At 45.4% G+C, this 21,671-nt stretch overlaps 1 protein-coding gene across 1 annotated transcript in view; it reads right to left on the reverse strand.

Annotated features, from left to right (window-relative positions):
* Positions 1-21,671, reverse strand: part of hspg2 (heparan sulfate proteoglycan 2) — a 225,051-nt gene that overhangs the window by 56,083 nt on the left and 147,297 nt on the right. The window contains 13 exon segments of the mRNA XM_046344359.1: positions 705-885; positions 1,124-1,224; positions 1,459-1,569; positions 8,651-8,818; positions 9,023-9,081; positions 9,328-9,414; positions 10,324-10,451; positions 10,638-10,751; positions 11,095-11,325; positions 11,508-11,597; positions 11,777-11,845; positions 11,847-11,870; positions 20,776-20,967. Coding sequence (XP_046200315.1) covers positions 705-885; positions 1,124-1,224; positions 1,459-1,569; positions 8,651-8,818; positions 9,023-9,081; positions 9,328-9,414; positions 10,324-10,451; positions 10,638-10,751; positions 11,095-11,325; positions 11,508-11,597; positions 11,777-11,845; positions 11,847-11,870; positions 20,776-20,967 — 1,555 coding nt within the window.

Raw genomic sequence — 21,671 nt, forward strand, 5'->3', positions numbered from 1 at the left:
ATATTTGAAGGTGTTGGGTTCTGAGAATAGGAAATATACCTATTAACGTCACTGATGGAGTGCTGAGGTTTAGAGGGTCTACACCAAAAGTGTAGTGTAAGGCATATAGTGTGTGCAATTAAGCTTGGAATGTGTTGAGTGCAGGGAAGCGATTACATGTGTCAGGCATTAATAAGGGGAGAGACCCATGGATTAGTGATGGAGGGGGGTTGAGGTCAGGTCAGGTGACCTTAAGGGAGAAATCAAATGTTATGCCCGTAGCACTAGTGTCCTGCCTAGCAGTAAAGAACGATGTTTGTACAGATGGGTAGGAGGAGACTCAGCCTATGAGGAACAGTTAAATATCAGTGCCTGTGTGAAAATGTTTTTGTCTAATGCAGCTGTATTGATCCTCCGGGCAGAATAAACATCAGAATAAAGAATTAGAACCTAACACGGGGTTTGACATGAGAGAGGTTGTCTGAATTTAGAAAAGTGGGGGTTGGGAGTCAGAGTGACAGGGGTTATGCTGTTTGCCAGAAGCTAGGGTGCGAACAGATAAACACATTTAACGCAGTGCATTATATAGGGGGACGGAGGCAAAGCCAAAGCAAGCAGGGGCATGCACCATTCAAGGAAGGGCTGAGGAGAGGAATAGAGCTTGTAGGGTGGTGTAAAGAGGCTGATGGCTAACAGCATGATGGAGCCTGTCTGGGATCACAAACCTGGCACGTAGAGGACGGCTGTACCCTCGTCCATGGCAAACATGTTAGAGCCTGTACACACATAGATGCCAGCGTCCTCAGGCTGGACGTTCTGGATGGTCAGGATGCCGTTGAAGTCCATGGCTCTGTTGGGCAGCTTGCCATTACCCCGCCGGGTCCACACCAGGGTGTAGGCTGGAGACTGGGAGGGGAGGGGACAGATGGGTACAAGATGTGAAGTAAACACAAGTAAGAGAGAAAGCAATGCAACAGAGGGGCCAATAAAAAGGGGGACAATTGTATAATAATATGCTAATAATATGGTTTTCTACCATTTTCTCCATGGCCAAATTTATTAAGCACAATGCCAACCAGCCAATATATATCCAAATAAATAGAATTGATTGTGTTAATGTCTCCATGTTGGAAGCCAGTTTTACCTTGCTCTTGGCTGTGCAGATGAAGCTGACTGTTGCTCCAACTGTGACGCTATGTGCTTTGGGCTCCTCAATGGTCACTTCAATGGGTTTGGATAAGACAGCTGGAGACAGAAACCATTCAGTAAACATTTAAAAGCCCCAAAAATGTATTACTTACTGTATCTCAGCTTTGACCACATTTAGCTGGAGCCAAAACTTTAAAAAAAGCTTATAAGTCCAAGACAGTTTAACTATTCAACAAATGACTAAGATCACTGAAAAAATACTCACAAAATTATTAGAAATTCAATATGTTTGTGCAATCAGTAACTGTTTTATGATTTAACAAGTAGTACTTGTGACGATGATCTCAGCGCGGCTCCTGTTAGTGTTGCGTTGGTCTCTGCAGGTACAGACGTAGATGCCTGCGTCACTGGGTTGAACACTGGGGATATGCAGCTCCTCTCCTGAAAGAACAGGTAGGAATATACAGTTGAAGTCGGAAGTTTACATACACTTATGTTGGAGTCATTAAAACTCATTTTTAAAGTATCTATATCCAGAGTAAAACAAGTCCTATATCGACATAACCTGAAAGGCCGCTCAGCAACGAAGAAGCCACTGCTCCAAAACCGCCATAAAAAATACAGACTACGGTTTGCATCTGCACATTGGGACAAAGATTGTACTTTTTGGAGAAATGTCCTCTGGTCTGATGAAACAAAAATACAACTGTTTGGCCACAATATGTTTGGAGGAAAAAGGGTGATTCTTGCAAGCTGAAGCATCATGTTGTGGGGGTGCCTTGCTGCAGGAGGGACTAGTGCACTTCACAAAATAGATGGCATCATGAGGACGGAAAATGATGTGGATATATTGAAGCAAAATCTCAAGACATCAGTTACAGCTTGGTCGCAAATGGGTCTTCCAAATAGACAATGACACCAAGCATACTTCCAAACTTGTGGCAAAATGGCTTAAGGACAGCAAAGTCAAGGTATTGGAGTGGCCATCACAAAGCCCTGACCTCAATCCTATAGACAATTTGTGGGCAGAACTGAAAAAGCGTGTGCGAGCAAGGATGTCATGCAGGTGAAAGAGGACCCAAACGCGACTTAACAGAAACAGAGTTTATTAAAGTCCAAAACGGAATAACAGAAATCCTCTAGATTTGTAGAGGGGAAAACAACTGGAGAAGCGGCCACAGACTGCAGGTCGCTTAAACAATTAGGCGCAGGCCGTAGTCGACTGAGACACCTGCTCACACGCAGCATCTGATGAAGGCACAAAACACGACAGGACAGGGTGATACACAATCACGGCAAAAACACGACAGGACAGGGCGAAACGCAATCACAGCATGGTGAATACAATATAAGGAACCGACGGAACAGGAACGGATCACAAAGGAATAAATAGGGACTCTAATCAGGGAAAGGATCGGGAACAGGTGTGGGAAGACTAAATGATGATTAGGGGAATAGGAACAGCTGGGAGCAGGAACGGAACGACAGAGAGAAGAGAGAGCGAGAGAGTGAGAGAGGGAGGGGGAGAGAGAGGGATAGAACCAAACAAGACCAGCAGAGGGAAACGAATAGCATGGGGAGCACAGGGACAAGACATGACAATAAATGACAAACATGACAGTACCCCCCACTCACCGAGCGCCTCCTGGCGCACTCGAGGAGGAATCCTGGCGGCAACGGAGGAAATCATCGATGAGCGAACGGTCCAGCACGTCCCGAGACGGAACCCAACTCCTCTCCTCAGGACCGTAACCCTCCCAATCCACTAGGTATTTTTGACCCCGTCCCCGAGAACGCATGTCCATAATCTTATGTACCTTGTAAATAGGTGCGCTTACAAGGACGGGAGGGGGGCATGAAGACGAACGGGGGTGCGAAGAAAGGGCTCACAGGAGACATGGAAGACAGGATGGACGCGACGAAGATGTCGCGGAAGAAGCAGTCGCACAGCGACAGGATTGACGACCTGGGAGACACGGAACGGACCAATGAACCGGGAGTCAACTTACGAGAAGCTGTCGTAAGAGGAAGGTTGCTCTTAGTGGAAAGCCACACTCTCTGGCCGCAACAATACCTTGGACTCTTAATCCTGCGTTTATTGGCGGCTCTCACCGTCTGTGCCCTGTAACGGCAAAGTGCAGACCTCACCCTCCTCCAGGTGCGCTCACAACGTTGGACAAACGCTTGAGCGGAGGGAACGCTGGACTCGGCAAGCTGGGATGAGAACAGAGGAGGCTGGTAACCCAGACTACTCTGAAGGATCGGAGATAACCCGGTAGCAGACGAAGAGGAAGCGAATTTTGTTTATATTCTGCCCAGGGAGCTGTTCTGCCCAAGACGCAGGGTTTCTGAAAGAAAGGCTGCGTAGTATGCGACCAATCGTCTGATTGGCCCTCTCTGCTTGACCGTTAGACTGGGGATGAAACCCGGAAGAGAGACTGAACGCACCAATCAAACGACAGAACTCCCTCCAAAACTGTGACGTGAATTGCGGGCCTCTGTCTGAAACGGCGTCTAACGGGAGGCCATGAATTCTGAATACATTCTCAATAATGATTTGTGCCGTCTCCTTAGCGGAAGGAAGTTTAGCGAGGGGAATGAAATGTGCCGCCTTAGAGAACCTATCGACAACCGTCAGAATCACAGTCTTCCCCGCAGACAAAGGCAGACCGGTAATGAAGTCTAAGGCAATGTGAGACCATGGTCGAGAAGGAATGGGGAGCGGTCTGAGACGACCGGCAGGAGGAGAGTTACCCGACTTAGTCTGCGCGCAGTCCAGGCTGGCAAGCAGCCACGAAACGGCGCGTGTCACGCTCCTGAGTCGGCCACCAAAAGCGCTGGCGAATAGACGCATTAAGAGTGCCTCGAACACCGGGATGACCAGCTAACTTGGCAGAGCGCCTGAATTCAGCATTATAAACTGGGTGGTTCGAGCCCTGAATGCTGATTGGCTGACAGCTGTGTATAGCCCACTGAAGAACAGCCAGACAGTGGAAACAGGAACGAAAAGGAGGTTACTAGGACAAGCGCGCGGCGACGCAGTGTGCGTGAGTGCTTGCTTAACCTGTCTTTCAATTCCCCAGACTGTTAACCCGACAACACGCCCATAAGGAAGAATCCCCTCGGGATCAGTAGAAGCCACAGAAGAACTAAACAGACGGGATAAGGCATCAGGCTTGGTGTTCTTGCTACCCGGACGGTAAGAAATCACAAACTCAAACGAGCCAAAAAACGCCCAACGAGCTTGACGGGCATTAAGTCGTTTGGCAGAACGGATGTACTCAAGGTTCTTATGGTCTGTCCAAACGACAAAAGGAACGGTCGCCCCCTCCAACCACTGTCGCCATTCGCCTAGGGCTAAGCGGATGGCGAGCAGTTCACGGTTACCCACATCATAGTTGCGCTCAGATGGCGACAGGCGATGAGAAAAATAAGCGCAAGGATGAACCTTATCGTCAGACTTACTCATATCATATGTATATACTTATTTTATACCATCTATTGAAGCGCTGGGATAGGATGGCTCCCACGCCTACCTCTGAAGCGTCAACCTCGACAATGAATTGTCTAGTGACGTCAGGAGTAACCAGGATAGGAGCGGACGTAAAACGTTCTTTTAGAAGATCAAAAGCTCCCTGGGCGGAACCGGACCACTTAAAACACGTCTTAACAGAAGTAAGAGCTGTGAGAGGGGCAGCAACTTGACCGAAATTACGAATGAAACGCCGATAGAAATTAGCGAAACCTAAAAAGCGCTGCAACTGGACACGTGACCTTGGAACGGGCCAATCACTGACAGCTTGGACCTTAGCGGAATCCATCTGAATGCCTTCAGCGGAAATAACGGAACCGAGAAAAGTAACGGAGGAGACATGAAAAGAGCACTTCTCAGCCTTTACGTAGAGACAATTCTCTAAAAGGCGCTGTAGAACACGTCGAACGTGCTGAACATGAATCTCGAGTGACGGAGAAAAAATCAGGATATCGTCAAGATAGACAAAAACAAAAATGTTCAGCATGTCTCTCAGAACATCATTAACTAATGCCTGAAAAACAGCTGGCGCATTGGCGAGACCGAACGGCAGAACCCGGTACTCAAAATGCCCTAACGGAGTGTTAAACGCCACAGTTTTCCACTCGTCCCCCTCTCTGATGCGCACGAGATGGTAAGCGTTACGAAGGTCCAACTTAGTAAAGCACCTGGCTCCCTGCAGAATCTCGAAGGCTGATGACATAAGGGGAAGCGGATAACGATTCTTAACCGTTATGTCATTCAGCCCTCGATAATCCACGCAGGGCGCAGAGTACCGTCCTTCTTTTTAACAAAAAGAACCCCGCCCCGGCCGGAGAAGAAGAAGGCACTATGGTACCGGCGTCAAGAGACACAGACAAATAATCCTCGAGAGCCTTACGTTCGGGAGCCGACAGAGAGTATAGTCTACCTCGAGGAGGAGTGGTCCCCGGAAGGAGATCAATACTACAATCATACGACCGGTGAGGAGGAAGGGAGTTGGCTCGGGACCGACTGAAGACCGTGCGCAGATCATGATATTCCTCCGGCACTCCTGTCAAATGCCAGGTTCCTCCTGAGAAGTAGGAACAGAAGAAACGGGAGGGATGGCAGACATTAAACACTTCACATGACAAGAAACGTTCCAGGATAGGATAGAATTACTAGACCAATTAATAGAAGGATTATGACATACTAGCCAGGGATGACCCAAAACAACAGGTGTAAACGGTGAACGGAAAATCAAAAAGAAATAGTCTCACTGTGGTTACCAGATACTGTGAGAGTTAAAGGTAGTGTCTCAAATTTGATACTGGGAAGATGACTACCATCTAAGGCAAACATGGGCGTAGGCCTGTCTAACGGTCTGAAAGGAATGTTATGTTTCCGAACCCATGCTTCATCCATGAAACAACCCTCAGCCCCAGAGTCAATCAAAGCACTGCATGTAGCACCCGAACCGGTCCAGCGTAGATGGACCGACATAGTTGTACAAGATCTAGATGAAGGGACCTGAGTAGTAGCGCTCACCAGTAGCCCTCCGCTTACTGATGGACTCTGGCCTCTTACTGGACATGAATTAACAAAATGTCCAGCAACTCCGCAATAGAGGCACAGGCGGTTGGTGATCCTCCGTTCCCTCTCCTTATTCGAGATGCGAATCCCTCCCAGCTGCATGGGCTCAGTCTCAAAGCCAGAGGAGGGAGATGGTTGCGATGCGGAGCAGGGAAACACCGTTGATGCGAGCTCTCTTCCACGAGCCCGGTGACGAAGATCTACCCGTCGTTCTATGCGGATGGCGAGAGCAATCAAAGAATCCACATCTGATGGAACCTCCCGGGAGAGAATCTCATCCTTAACCACAGCGTGGAGTCCCTCCAGAAAACGAGCGAGCAGCGCCGGCTCGTTCCACTCACTAGAGGCAGCAAGAGTGCGAAACTCAATGGAATAATCCGTTATGGACCGTTCACCTTGGCATAAGGAAGCCAGGGCCCTAGAAGCCTCCCCACCAAAAACTGAACGGTCAAAAACCCGAATCATCTCCTCTTTAAAGTTCTGGAATCTGTTAGAGCAATCAGCCCTTGCCTCCCAGATAGCTGTGCCCCATTCTCGAGCCCGGCCAGTAAGGAGTGAAATGACGTAAGCAACCCGAGCTCTCTCTCTAGAGTATGTGTGGGGTTGGAGAGAGAACACAATCTCACACTGCGTGAAAAGGAGCGGCACTCAGTGGGCTGCCCGGAGTAGCAAGGTGGGTTATTAACCCTGGGTTCTGGAGGCTCGGCAGGCCAGGGAGTAACAGGTGGCTCGAGACGTGACTCTGGAACTGTCCAGAGAGGTCGGAAACCTGAGCGGCCAGGTTCTCCACGGCATGGCGAGCAGCAGACAATTCCTGCTCGTGTCTGCCGAGCATGGCTCCTTGGATCTCGACGGCAGTGTAACGAGCGTCTGAAGTCGCTGGGTCCATTCCTCGGTCGGTTCCTTCTGTCATGCAGGTGAAAGAGGACCCAAACGCGACTTAACAGAAACAGAGTTTATTAAAGTCCAAAACGGAATAACAGAAATCCTCTAGATTTGTAGAGGGGAAAACAACTGGAGAAGCGGCCACAGACTGCAGGTCGCTTCGGGTAGGCGCAGGCCGTGTTTTTGTCGACTGAGACACCTGCTCACACGCAGCATCTGATGAAGGCACAAAACACGACAGGACAGGGTGATACACAATCACGGCAAAAACACGACAGGACAGGGCGAAACGCAATCACAGCATGGTGAATACAATATAAGGAACCGATAACAGGAACGGATCACAAAGGAATAAATAGGGACTCTAATCAGGGGAAAGGATCGGGAACAGGTGTGGGAAGACTAAATGATGATTAGGGGAATAGGAACAGCTGGGAGCAGGAACGGAACGACAGAGAGAAGAGAGAGCGAGAGAGTGAGAGAGGGAGGGGGAGAGAGAGGGATAGAACCAAACAAGACCAGCAGAGGGAAACGAATAGCATGGGGAGCACAGGGACAAGACATGACAATAAATGACAAACATGACAAAGGAGGCCTACATCCTGACTCAGTTACACCAGCTCTGTCAGAAGGAATGGGACAAAATTCACCCAACTTATTGTGGGAAGCTTGTGGAAGGCTACCCGAAACGTTTGACCCAAGTTAAACAATTTAAAGGCAATGCTATCAAATACTTATTGAGTGTATGTAAACTTCATGTCACGACTTCCGCCGAAGTCGGTCCCTCTCCTTGTTCGGGCGGTGTTCAGCAGTCGACGTCACCGACCATCTAGCCATCACTGATCCATTTTTCATTTTCCATTGGTTTTGTCTTGTCTTCCTTCACACCTGGTTCCAATCCCATCAATTACATGTTGTGTATTTAACCCTCATGTCCCTGTCGGAGATTGTTTGATTGTATGGGATGTGCAAGTTATGTGTTGGTGTGCGACGGGTTTTGTACCCACTTTTGTTATTTTGTATATTTTGGTTTTTGGAGTTTTGTCAGCACTTATTAAACGACTCCGTTTATACCAAGTTCGTTCTCCTGCGCCTGACTTCCCTGCTACCAACACGCACCCTTTACACTTCAGACCCACTGAGAATGTGATGAAAGAAATAAAAGCTGAAATAAATCATTCTCTCTACTATTATTCTGACATTTCACATTCTTAAAATAAAGTGGTGATCCTAACTGACCTAAAACAGGGCATTTTTACTTGGATTAAATGTCAGGAATTGTGAAAAACTGAGATTAAATGTATTTGGCTAAGGTGCATGTAAACTTTGACTTCAACTGCAGAATAACTTTACATTAACATGGGGAATGGACTCAATGGGCTCTCTACTAAAGTTAGTACTGGATGTTTCATCAGTATAAGGATACACTGAGAAGTGTATACTGTAGGTACAACTATATAACACTACATCAGTGTACATCAGTGTATGTGTTGCTCTTATACTAGGCTATGTCTCACACCCCACTACCTAGACCTGATCTGTATACTTTACCTTGTCCGCGTCTGCCGGCGCTGTTGGTGACGGGCTTTCCGTCCTCCCTGGACCAGTAGTAGTAGTGGGGTGGAGAGCCGGTCACCTGGCACCGCAGGGTCACAGGGCTGTCCTGGGCCACCAACACCCTCTCAGGGTACACCTTCACCACCAGAGAGGCTGCCACTGCTGTGTCAGAGGTTAAGGGTCAAATGTTAGTTGGCAAGGATCACAGAGAGCCACTCTTACTTTTACAGTAGAGTATTTTATTTTGTTTATTATTTTAACAGGTAGTCCCATTGGGTCCAAAATACCTTTTTCCCAAGGGAGACCTGACCAAGTATGGGGAAAAGACATTTATGTGCAGCTCTTTTGCTGACTGTGTTCACTTACTGTTGAATGGACGACACTTAATCCTGTCCTGTGGATTTCCAACATATCCAGGTGCACAGCTGTGAAAAAACAAAATTATAACGAGTCAATGTGACGACAGAATGACAGACAGTGGTGGAATGCCACAGAGAGAACATTGAAAAGTTAGTCTGAATAGAGCAGCCTGGTCCCAGCTCTGTCTCTGCTGTATGGCCAACTCCTATGATCACTTAGCATGACAATGACCACAGGAGTCAACAGGACAGCACATACAGATCTGGGACCAGGCTAGAATAGACAGGTAAAGTAGAGTTGAGTCAGCTTACCGTTCACAGTACTGGCCAGTGTATCCAGGCTGGCAGGCAGTGCACTGATAACCACCGTTACCCAGGCTTTCACAGGTAGGGGAGAACCTGGAACATACACAGAGAAGAAAGATGAAGTACATAATACTTAATTCAGCATTATAAACTGGGTGGTTCGAGCCCTGAATGCTGATTGGCTGACAGCTGTGGTATATCAGACCTTATAGCACTGGTATGACGAAACATTTATTTCTAATTGTGTTGGTAAACAGTTTATAATAGCTATAAGGCATATCAAGGTTTTGTCGTATATGGCCAATATACCACGGCTAAGGGCTGTATGCAGGCACTGCGCATTGTGTTGTGCATAAGAACAGCTCACACTGCTACCATCCAGAAGGCGAGGTCAGGTGCATCAAAGCTGGGACCGAGAGACTGAAAAACAGCTTCTATCTCAAGGCCATGAGACTGCTAAACAGCCATCACTAACTCAGAGAGGCTGCTGCCTACATTGAGATCCAATCACTGGCCACTTTAATAAATTGATCACTAGTCACTTTAAACAATGCCACCTTAAATAATGCCACTTTAATAATGTTTACATATCTTACATTACTCATATCATATGTATATACTGTATTTTATACCATCTATTGCACCTTGCCTGTGACGGTCGGCCATCGTACATCCATATATTTATATGTACATATTCTCATTCACCCCTTTAGATTTGTGTGTATTAGGTAGTTGTTGGGAAATTGTTAGATTACTTGTTAGATATTACTGCACTGTTGGAACTAGAAGCACAAGCATTTCGCTACACTCGTATTAACATCTGCTAACCATGTGTATGTGACCAATTTGATTTGATTTAAAAGATATGAGAGGTAAGAGATATGAATGCGATCATTTAAAATGGAACACAAGATAAAAGTCATTGCGAGTGTTAGTGTGTGCGTTTATGCGCACGTCTATGTGTGTAACAGCCATTTGTTGTAATGCACATAGCCTACTCACTGGTTGTCAGGGTCTGTGTGGGGGCAGGCACAGGGCTGGCAGTCCTCTGGGGTTCCAGCGGTGGGGTCCCCAAAGAAGCCCGGGGCACACTGCTCACACATTTCTCCCTGGGTGTTGTGGAGGCAGCTCTGGGGGTGGGGGAGAGCAGACACTCAGATGTTATTCAATGTACTGATTTCGAAACAACCACTATCTTCTACAAGGCCTCTAAAAAGACGTCTCAACGAGACTAACCTAGATAAATTAAGGTTAAATCAAAAAAGTGAGACATTTCTGAAAACAACTGCCTTAAAGAGATTCTCCGGGCTGCATACCGTGCAGATGCCAGTCTCTGAGTGGCAGGAGTCAGAGTGCCCGTTGCACTCACACAGCTCACAGTGGCCCAGGTACAGGCCACCTCCGGTTCTGGTGTAGCCAGGAGCACAGTCCTGGGGGAGAGGAGGTACAACTTTCATCACACATCACATGGACTTGACACGCTAAGGGTGGGTTTCCGGACATAGAGCCTGGTCCTCCCTTAAACATGCTTTCTCCGGGAGTAAAAAATAAGTCTGTTGAGTGTTCAAATGTACATAACAATACGATTTAAGAGGGTAATTTGTCAAAATTGCCACCTGTGGCAGAGTGAGAGAGAGAGAGAGAGAGAGAGAGAGAGAGAGAGAGAGAGAGAGAGAGAGAGAGAGAGAGAGAGAGAGAGAGAGAGAGAGAGAGAGAGAGAGAGAGAGAGAGAGAGAGAGAGAGAGAGAGAAAGAGAGAGAAAGCTCCTCTTACCTGACAGGAGAGTCCCTGGTAGGCAGTTGGGCAGCTGCACTGCTCCACCTCTAGAGCCTGAGCCAGGCCGCTGTAGTTGGGCACGGCCACCTCCATGCTGACCTCGGAGATGCTGGAGGACCTCATCTCTGTGTAGTAGGAGGCCCGCACCAGGATGTCATCCAGGTCAGCCAGCACCATCATCAGGTGCTCCCGAGTGGCAGGCATGCCGTCTGGACGACGCCAGTTCTCCTACAGGAGAAAGAGAGCAGAGTTAGGTTAATACTATGCTATTACTAGGATGCTAGGGTGACCTGTGTCAATGAGGAATGGATGGATAATGGTCGCAATCAAATTGCCGTTTGGGGAAAACAAAGTTCTATTGAATTGAAATGATAAAATGTAGATAATCTGTACTACTGTAGAACACTGACCTCTCTGAAGACAACCTCAAACTGGCGGGACTCTCTTGTCCCCTGTCCCCTCTGCCATGGCTGACGAGCCACCAGCGTGATGTCATTTCCCTGTGGGCATCATTGAAAAGGAGAACCAATCAATGACAGGTGAATGGATGCAACCACAATACATGGAAGTGATTTCAGTTGATAACTTATGGGATGGAGTGTGCTACTGTATGTATGGATGCAGCAATAGAACATGAAAGTGAATGAAGTTGGTAACTTTGCTGCATAAAGCTACTTACAATAATCTGAATGTCAGGGTCCTCGATGGCTGTTCCTCTCTGTCCTGCTACGTAGGAGATGGTGTACTTCCAGCTTACCGCCGTAGGAGCTCACCTATAACATGGGTAAAGGTAAAGAAATTAGGTTGCATACTAAATCGAACTTTGTTGATGAGCCTTTGAGCGTCAAACAAACATGACTATAGGTCTCTAACATTATAATGTTTCAGGAAGAGGCAAACGACTGAATCTATGATTATGTCTATTACAAAAGAGATTTCATATCCTAATCAGTCTTTCTATTTATTTTAGGCATGAATTGGTCCCAATACAAAATGAGTCATGCCTGACCCCTTAGAGAAGTGATTATGAATCATTATACAACAGGTGGGTCTAATCCTGAATGCTGATTGGTTAAAACTGCATTCCAGCCGGTGTCTATTCCACAAGTTACCACCGGCTAAATCTATGATGTTAAAATGCCTATTTACTCTGTTCCATCTGACTGCGCAATACACTGTCTCATCAGCCCAGCCAAGCAATTTATAATCTTGATCTCCACTATAAAAGCATCTAGACATTATCTCACATTTCTTTTAGACTAACATTTAGTTTTTAACAGTGGAGATTTGTATAAACCTTGCTGTCTGTCTCTCCGACATTTTGCCATATTGTTTTAATATTCAAATTCGATCTCCAGCTGTCCCATAGTAATGAACGTGTTGGGAGTCAGGACGAGACAGACAGGCAGGCAGCATTTCTCAGCCAGTCTAAATTATGAATCAGCTGGCATCATTTTTATGGATATATACAAAGAAAGGCCAATTGAAAAAAGGTCAAACCAAATGAAGTGAGTCTAGTTTGAAGTCTTTCTAGCTTCAGTTTGAAGTGATTGTGTTAGCTGTGTTGTTGGCTAGCTCCTCTGAACAACAGTGTCCTGATGAGTGAGCACATTTTCTATGCCAGGAGAAATTGCTTCTCATTAGCTCATTGTTATGGATGTATCCAAATAAATGTCACGAGAAAACAGCTTAAAACAAATGCGGCTATTTTGCTGTTATTCTGGCTGCACTTTTTTAGGTGACTGTAAGTTAGCCGTAGTTGGCTAGCTAGCAAGCAAGGGATAAGAAAGTTGCCAGCCAGTATGGCAATGGAACATTTTGAACGAACGGCTGGGTCGCATCCATAGATACAGAACGACTCGGTCTCGTCTCTAGCAACCACACCGATAGAACGAATGACCAGCTGGCTTGCATAGCAACCCTAGATTTTTTCGGGACTATATCTTGTGGAATGATGAAATTATATGAATAAATTCATCAAAATAACATTCGTAATGAAAACATGTGAATCATTATTTGAATATGTTGGTAACCCGGTGTTTGGAGGATATATTGGCATGGTTTGCCGTCCCTCGATTTCGTCTCGGGCCTAACAACACCCGTGCCAATATATCTTCCAAACACCGGCTTGTCGGGCATTATCACTTAAATAAACAGGAGCTCCAAACTCTACAGGGTTGTCAGGTGATGCCGTCCTTCCCTTCCCCTGCTCTGTTAGTTCAGGTGGAGGGGTGGGATGGTTCTGTCTGTGGCCATGGAGTTAACAGGAGGGCAACAACCCAGGCAGGGTGCAGGAGGGCTGGGTCTGGCTTGTACTGTTGTTACCTTATCCCCTTTGAACTGATCTGGAAGCTGCCAGTAGAGGGTGTCATCTGGGTGCAAGCTGAAACGTTTGTAGACCAAAGCGTACTGGAGCAGAGCAGGAAGGAGAGGCATGGGAGAGCAAGCCAGAGACAGAGATCAAAAGATAAGCAAGGAGAGAGACAGAGGCATCGCAAGCAGGCAAGCATGACAGAGTAGAGTAGAGCCAACTTTTAGATAAAGGGTTTACATTTTGGACCTTTGCTACTTAACTACTACTTGGTGACAAAGTGAGACTCACACCATGCATTGACTAGCAACTATAACAACAGATTTCTGTGTGTGTAATGGGAATATCATAGCTTGTTAAGGTGACTGTGTGACGGGTGTATTTGTTTAGACCCTTGTACAGTAGAATTATAATTACAGATCCAGTACTACTCTTTACGTGCACAATTACAGAGTATGACTTTAACAGCAATTAGTGGGTTCTCTGTGCTTTCCAGAGGAAATTGCCACCCTGGTTCGCCATGGAATATATGCACAAACTGCTCTTTTCAGACCAAATCCTCCCTTTCTTGTTCTTTGAAATAGACTCTAACACTTTGCCAATACTATGGTGAACTGTACAGGATAACCCTGTGAAATATGAGTTATTATGATTCATGAATCGATAACTTGATCAGTTGTTGATTTACCTTCCTGGCTACAGTATGTTATCGCATGGAAGGTGGCAGTTTCCTCTGTGTGTGCCAAGGGCAGGGGCATGCGTTCAGTCAGTCAGTCAGTCAGTCAGTCAGTCAGTCAGTCAGTCAGTCAGTCAGTCAGTCAGTCAGTCAGTCAGTCAGTCAGTCTGCTAGTCAGTTAGTCAGTCAATCATCACACAGTCACTCAGTCAGCCATTCGCCTGGCCATCAGGCAGCCAGTTAGCCGACTGGCAAGCCAAGTCAGTCAGTCAGTCAGTCAGTCAGCCTGTCACTGTCATGTCTACCAGGCTGGAGACCCCAGCAGGCCTGGGGCCACTATGAGCACTAGGAGGACCCACTATGTTCTTCGTCCCACGCCGTTTAGTCTGTCAGCAGGACCAGGCCCAAACAGAGAGTAAATCAGTCAGCAACGACCACAATAACACATATGGATGAGCTAAATAAGTATGTTTGAGGGTTATTTTAGATGTACCTGGAGTTGAGGGGAGGGGCCGGGGGAGGCTGGCTGAGGCCTAGTAGGCCGTACCAGGGAGGAAATACCAGAGGGGGAGGAAGAGGGAGAGAAGGGCTTCATGGGGGTACGAGACCCAGCACGATAGGAGTGGCTGGGGATCTTCCTCTCAGAGGAAGAGGAGGAGGAGGAGGAGGAGGAGGAGGGAAGGGGGAGAGACTGCCGGAGAGCCTTTGTTGCCAAAGTTGGAGATAATTTCCCAGATCTCATCATCCAGCTTCTTCACTTGTTCCTGGGGGAGAGGATGGGGGGGCTCAGCGGGGTTCCAAAACAAGACCTCTCATCATGCAAGGTAAGAGACACACCAAGCACTGGGATCTTGGGGTGTAGGTAAGAGACACACTAAGCATTGGGATCTTGGCGTGTAGGTAAGAGACACACTAAGCACTGGGATCTTGGGGTGTAGGTAAGAGACACACCAAGCACTGGGATCTTGGGGTGTAGGTAAGAGACACACCAAGCACTGGGATCTTGGGGTGTAGGTAAGAGACACACTAAGCACTGGGATCTTGGGGTGTAGGTAAGGAGACATGCTGTCCTATGCATATCCAGGGCTACACCGCCGTGGTGTGTACACAACTTCACTCACTGGGGCCATTCAACTTCCTAGTTTCTATAATTCCAAAACATACAAAATCATCCACACGTGTCTGCCATTAGACACAACATGGCTCTCTTTTCTTCACATTTCAGATAGTCTCACATGTTCATTCAGGTCTGTATGCAATTCACACATGCCTTTTTACTACATGCATCTGGTACATTTACTGTCAATGAATGCAGTTGCATTCATGCTTATATCAACCATGCTACTGTAAATGTTCAGTCACTTATCAAAGGATGTTGGGATTATCTTTTGGTCATGTCATGGAAAATCCCAAAATGCAATCCATATTAGGGGAAGGAGGTCACACTGTGTGAGGAAGATGGTTGGTTTCTATTGTTGTCAGTAGATGTATGCTGTATGGACGTAACAGTGTGTGGCTAGACTACAGTAGGAATACCTGGCTAGCTCTTTTGGACCGGGAGGTGCCATTACCCTTCAAAGACTTCATTAAGACCCAAATGGCCGCATCCTTCCTCAGTTGCTCCACTGTCCAGGGAGATACTCTCTAGTTTTGTGAAAAAAGCAAGGCTCCTATGATCACTTTCTACTTTCCCATGGAGGAGCCAGTGGACACTTTAGAACTAGAACTAATGGAAGGCTTATAGAATTTAACTACTGTTTATGGTCACAGTAATGAATCAAAGATGGATGTCTGCAAAGCTCATTATGACTCATTCACTGCAGTACAGTTAAGTACTGTACATCTGAGTCATCCACTATGTGAATGGTCTATTAAACAGAGTGCCTTTTAAGTAAGCAATTTTGTGTAGCGTGTAACCTACCATATTCTATCCACATACTGACAATAATGTCTATACATCCCATCACACATACTGTAAGTTTGTTCATTTACAGTGACAAGACCAAGAATGGACCGTTTGGTGAGTCACATCCGGTGGAATATTCTAGTGGATTTGTCTGTGGGGCTTTAAAAGCAGGCGCATTGAGAATCCGACTGAGACCTTTTTGACAGGTGAACCATTGAAATGTTATTGGGATGTGTTAAACAACCACTTTGTACACATGAAGAAGTAACTATTCCAGAATAGAGACTTATTTAATACTATTGTTTAGTTCCATTCAAGACATATCCATCATTTGAACTACTTCAGTTGCATATTTAGGTCATTCCAGTTTAAACTGTTTAAACTAACCTCATTTCAGAATACATAGTGTGCAGAAAACCGATTGTTGACACCATATGCAATTATTATAAGCATTTCAGTCATGATTTTGGGATGAGATTTTCGACAGGCAGGTGTCCACATACTTTTGGTCATGTAGTGTGTATATATATATAGGTGTGTCAAAAGTTTGGACACACCTACTCATTCAAGGGATTTTATTTATTTTTACTACTTTCTACATTGCAGAATAATAGTGAAGACGTCAAAACTATGAAATAACATTACGTAGTAACGCAAAAAAAAGTTTTAAACAAATCAGATTCTTCAAAGTAGCCACCCTTTGCCTGATGACAGCTTTGCACAACCTTTGGTATTCTCTCAACCAGCTTCACCCGTAATCATTTCCCAACGGTCTTGAAAGAGTTCCCACATATGCTGAGCACTAGTTGGCTGCTGTTCCTTTTTCCTGGGAGGTCGGGTGATTGTGGAGGCCAGGTCACCTGACACAGTACTCCAACACTTGGTCATATAGCCCTTACACAGCCTGAAGGTTTGTTGGGCCATTGCACTGTTGAAAAACAAAAGATAGTCCCACTAAGCGCAAACCGGATGGGATGGCGTATCGCTGCAGAATGCTGTGGTAGCCATGCTTGTTAAGAGTGCATTGAATTCTAAATATATCACCGACAGTGTCATCATCAAAGCACACTTACACCATCACACTTCCTCCTCTTTGATTCACGGTGGGAACCAGACATGTGGAGATAATCTGTTCGCCTATTCTGCATCTCACAAAGACACGGTGGTTGGATTTCCAACAGTCTAATGTCCATTCCTCATGTTTCTTGGTGTCCTTTGGTGTCTCCTTTGAACAGTTGATGTTGAGATGTTTCTTATACTTGAACTGAGTAAAGCATTTATTTGGGCTGCAATTTCTGAGGCTGGTAACTCTAATGAACTTTTCCTCTGCAGCAAATGTAACTCTGGGTCTTCCTTTCCTGTGGCGGTCCTCGTGAGAGCCAGTTTCATCATAGCGCTTGATGGTTTTTGCAACTACACTTGAAGAAACTTTCAAAGTTCTTGAAATGTTCCGCTTTGACTGACCTTCATGTCTTGAAGTAATGATGGACTTTTGTTTCAGTTTGCTTATTTGAGCTGTTCTTGGCATAATATGGACTTGGCCTTTTATCAAATAGGCCTATCTTCTGCATACCACCCTTACCTTTTCACAAGACAACTGATTGGCTCAAATGCCAATCAGAAGGAAATAAAATCCACAAATGAACATTTAACAAGGCACACCTGTTAAATGAAATGCATTCCAGGTGTCTACCTCATGAAGGTGGTTAAAAGAATGCCAAGTGTTTGCAAAGCTGTCGTTAAGGCAAAGGGTGGCTACTTTGAATAATCTCAAATATAACATATATTTTGTTTAACACTTTTTTGGTTAATACATGATTCCATATGTGTTATTTCATAGTTTTGATGTCTTCACTATTATTCTACAATGTAGATTATGTAAAAACCCTTGAATGAGTAGGTGTGTCTGGTACTGTAACTTTTGACTGGTACTGTATATAAATATCTATTTTCATTTATATAAACTCAGCAAAAAAAGAAACTTTTTCAGGACCCTGTCTTTCAAAGATAATTAGTAAAAATCCTAATAACTTCACAGATCTTCACAGTAAAGTATTTAAACACGGTTACCCATGCTTGTTCAATGAACCATAAACCATTAATGAACATGCACCTGTGGAACGGTCATTAAGGCACTAACAGCTTACAGATGGTAGGCAATTAAGGTCACGTTTATGAAAACTTAGGACACTAAAGAGGCCTTCCTACTGACTGAAAAACACCAAATGATAGATGCCCAGGGTTCCTGCTCATCTGTGTGAACGTGCCTTAGGCATACTGCAAGGAGGCATGAGGAAGGCAGATGTGGCCAGGGCAATAAATTGCAATGTCTGTACTGTGAGACACCTAAGCACTGCAGGGAGACAGAACGGACAGCTGGTCTTCCTCACAGTGGCAGACCACGTGTAACAACACCTGCACAGGGTTGGTACATCCGAACATCACACCTGTGGGACAGGTACAGGCTAGCAACAACAACTGCCCGAGTTAAACCAGGAACGGACAATCCTTCCATCAGTGCTAGGTCAGTCCGCAATAGGCTGAGAGAGGCAGGACTGAGGGCTTGTAGGCCTGTTGTAAGGCAGGTCCTCACCAGACATCACCGGCATGTGGAACTCTTCCTGCAGGCTCATCCTGACATGAATCTGCAATAGGTAAGCAGCTTGGTTTGAAGAAATCAACTGTGGGTGCAATTATTAGGAAGGGAAGACATGCAAGACCACGCAAAAATCCCAGAACCACACGGGGGGACCTAGTGAATGACCTGCAGAGAGCTGGGACCAAAGTAACAAAGTACATCAGTAACACACTACGCCACCAGGGACTCAAATCCTACAGTGCCAGACGTGTCCCCTGCTTAAGCCAGTACATGTCCAGGCCCGTCTGAAGTTTGCTAGAGAGCATTTGGATGATCCAGAAGAAGATTGGAAGAATATCATATGGTCAGATGAAACCAAAATATAACTTTTTGGTAAAAACTCAACTTGTCATGTTTGGAGGACAAAGAGTTGCATCCAAAGAACACCATACCTACTGTGAAGCATGGGGGTGGAAACATCATGCTTTGGGGCTGTTTTTCTGCAAAGGGACCAGGACGACTGATCCGTGTAAAGGAAAGACTGAATGGGGCCATGTATCGTGAGATTTTGAGTGAAAACCTCCTTCCATCAGCAAGGGTATTGAAGATGAAACGTGGCTGGGTCTTTCAGCATGACAATGATCCCAAACACACCGCCCGGGCAATGAAGGAGTGGCTTCGTAAGAAGCATTTCAAGGTCCTGGAGTGGCCCAGCCAGTCTCCAGATCTCAACCCCATAGAAACTCTTTGGAGGGAGTTGAAAGTCTGTGTTGCCCAGCAACAGCCCCAAAACATCACTGCTCTAGAGAAGATCTGCATGGAGGAATGGGCCAAAATACAGCAACAGTGTGTGAAAAACTTGTGAAGACTTACAGAAAATGTTTGACCTCTGTCATTGCCAACAAAGGGTATATAACAAAGTATTGAGAGAAACTTTTGTTATTGACCAAATACTTATTTTCCACCATAATTTGCAAATAAATTCATTAAAAATCCTACAATGTGATTTTCTGGATTTTTTCCCCTCATTTGGTCTGTCATCGTTGAAGTGTACCTATGATGAAAATTACAGGCCTCTCTCATCTTTTTAAGTGGGAGAACCTGCACAATTGGTGGCTGACTAAATACTTTTTTGCCCCACTGTATATATACCCCACTGTCCTAATATTTCTATATTTCTTAATTCTGTTTTTTTACTTTTAGATTTGTGTGTATTGTTGTGAATTGTTAGATACTACTGCACTGTTGGAGCTAGGAACACAAGCATTTTGCTATACCCACAATAACATCTGCTAAACATGTGTAAGCAAGCAATAAATTGTGATTTGATCTTAAGCTAAAATATTACTAATATTGTGTGAAAATAGAGCAAGTACTGGATGTTGATTGCTGCTACAACTGTGCTAAAACTAGGAAAAAATTGAGGCCATTGGAAAACTATGCAGGCAATCCATGCATTTCAAACACAGTTGTTTTATGGTTTATGTATGAAACATTTACCAAAATACTGGACACCAATCAGTACGATCAATTGCCAAATCACACCAATCTTTGTTTGAATTACAAACGGACATTTTTGTCATCAATTGTTCACAATAAGTCTGATACTTTATGCACAATCATCAGCACACGACAAGCACCACTGGTTTACCTGATGTGCTCGTCTCATACGTGCAAAGAAAGCTTCCTTCTATAGAGTGGGCAGGCAAACCAAGAAATAAAGAAGCAATTAATGTTGCTGCTTAACGAGCCATAATCTCATCAATACCAATGAAAATGTAATCATGCGATGGTCTCTAAAAGTAGATGCATCAACAGACAAAGTACTGTCTACTATCTCAGAGACTGCTAAGGCCTTCTGACGAGGTTCTAACCCTAGTAATAAATGGTGAATTCATGGAGTATACAACCAAACTCTGTCTCCACACTATGAGGACATTGGCCCTCACTCTCAGTGTTCTCTGCTATAACTCATTTAGCAAACCCATTTCACAGCAAGAGAAGATCAGCTCTGGCTCAGAAAGTCAGGCTACTTAATTAAGCAGAAATTGAAAGAGAACATTGGAGCAGGAATGTAGAAGTTTTCAGCATGAATAGAAGCCGCTTTCCATCATAGAGAGCACCGGGAAGCTGGGATTGAGCTGAGGTCTACAGGAGTATGGAACGTCTCTGCTGACCAGTTGGCCAGATCCTCATCTGTGACTCACCTTGTCCCCCTGGTAGACCCCAGGCAACTGCCAGTAGTGGGGCTCCTGGCCTAGGTAGTCAAAGTTGCTATAGGAGAGCTGTGTGCCATCGGTGGACACTTCCACAGTGAAGCCGGTGGAGATACGGTTGGTGCGCTGCCGGTTGACCAAAGCAAAGCCCTGGAAGTTGCCAGGGACAAAGACAGATGACACCTGCAGGACACACAGGAAGGAATGATCAACCAGTCTCACTCAGAGAGACAGGAAAAGCTTCAGGAAATTGAATCCGTTTAGTTCAGTTCAGTAGAGCGTTATTGGCAAATAGAGTGCTCTCTAAGCAGCTGTAATTATCTGTTTGTGTGTTGAATTGCCAATTCTTGGTCATTGTCACGTCAAAGTCAAACAAATCTGGGACCAGGGACAGCCTACACTCAAAGTGCTCTGTTTAATTTAACCTTTCATTTAAGCCAGGAGTCATGCTGAGACCACAGACTCTTTCGCAGATGAGCCCTGCATGAACACATATATAAACAACATTACACTTTACATATCTACACTGAACAAAAATATAAACGCAACATGCAACAATTTCAAAGATTTGACTGAGTTACAGTTCATATGCGGAAATCAATTATTTGAAATAAATAAATTAGGCCCTAAATCTATGGCTTTTACATGACTGGGAATATAGCTCTGTTGGTCACAGATACTGAAACAATATGGGCCTCACAATGGTCCTCAGGATCTTGTCACGGGATTTCTGTGCATTCAAATTGCCATAGATAAAATGCAATTGTGTTTGTTGTCCGTAGCTGATGCCTGCCCATACCATAACACCACCACCACCACCACCACCATGGGGCACTCTGTTCACAACGTTGACATCAGCAAACCGCTTGCCCACATGCGATGCCATA

The sequence above is a fragment of the Oncorhynchus gorbuscha genome, linkage group LG03 (assembly GCF_021184085.1).
Source record: "Oncorhynchus gorbuscha isolate QuinsamMale2020 ecotype Even-year linkage group LG03, OgorEven_v1.0, whole genome shotgun sequence".
Taxonomy (NCBI): Eukaryota; Metazoa; Chordata; class Actinopteri; order Salmoniformes; family Salmonidae; genus Oncorhynchus; species Oncorhynchus gorbuscha.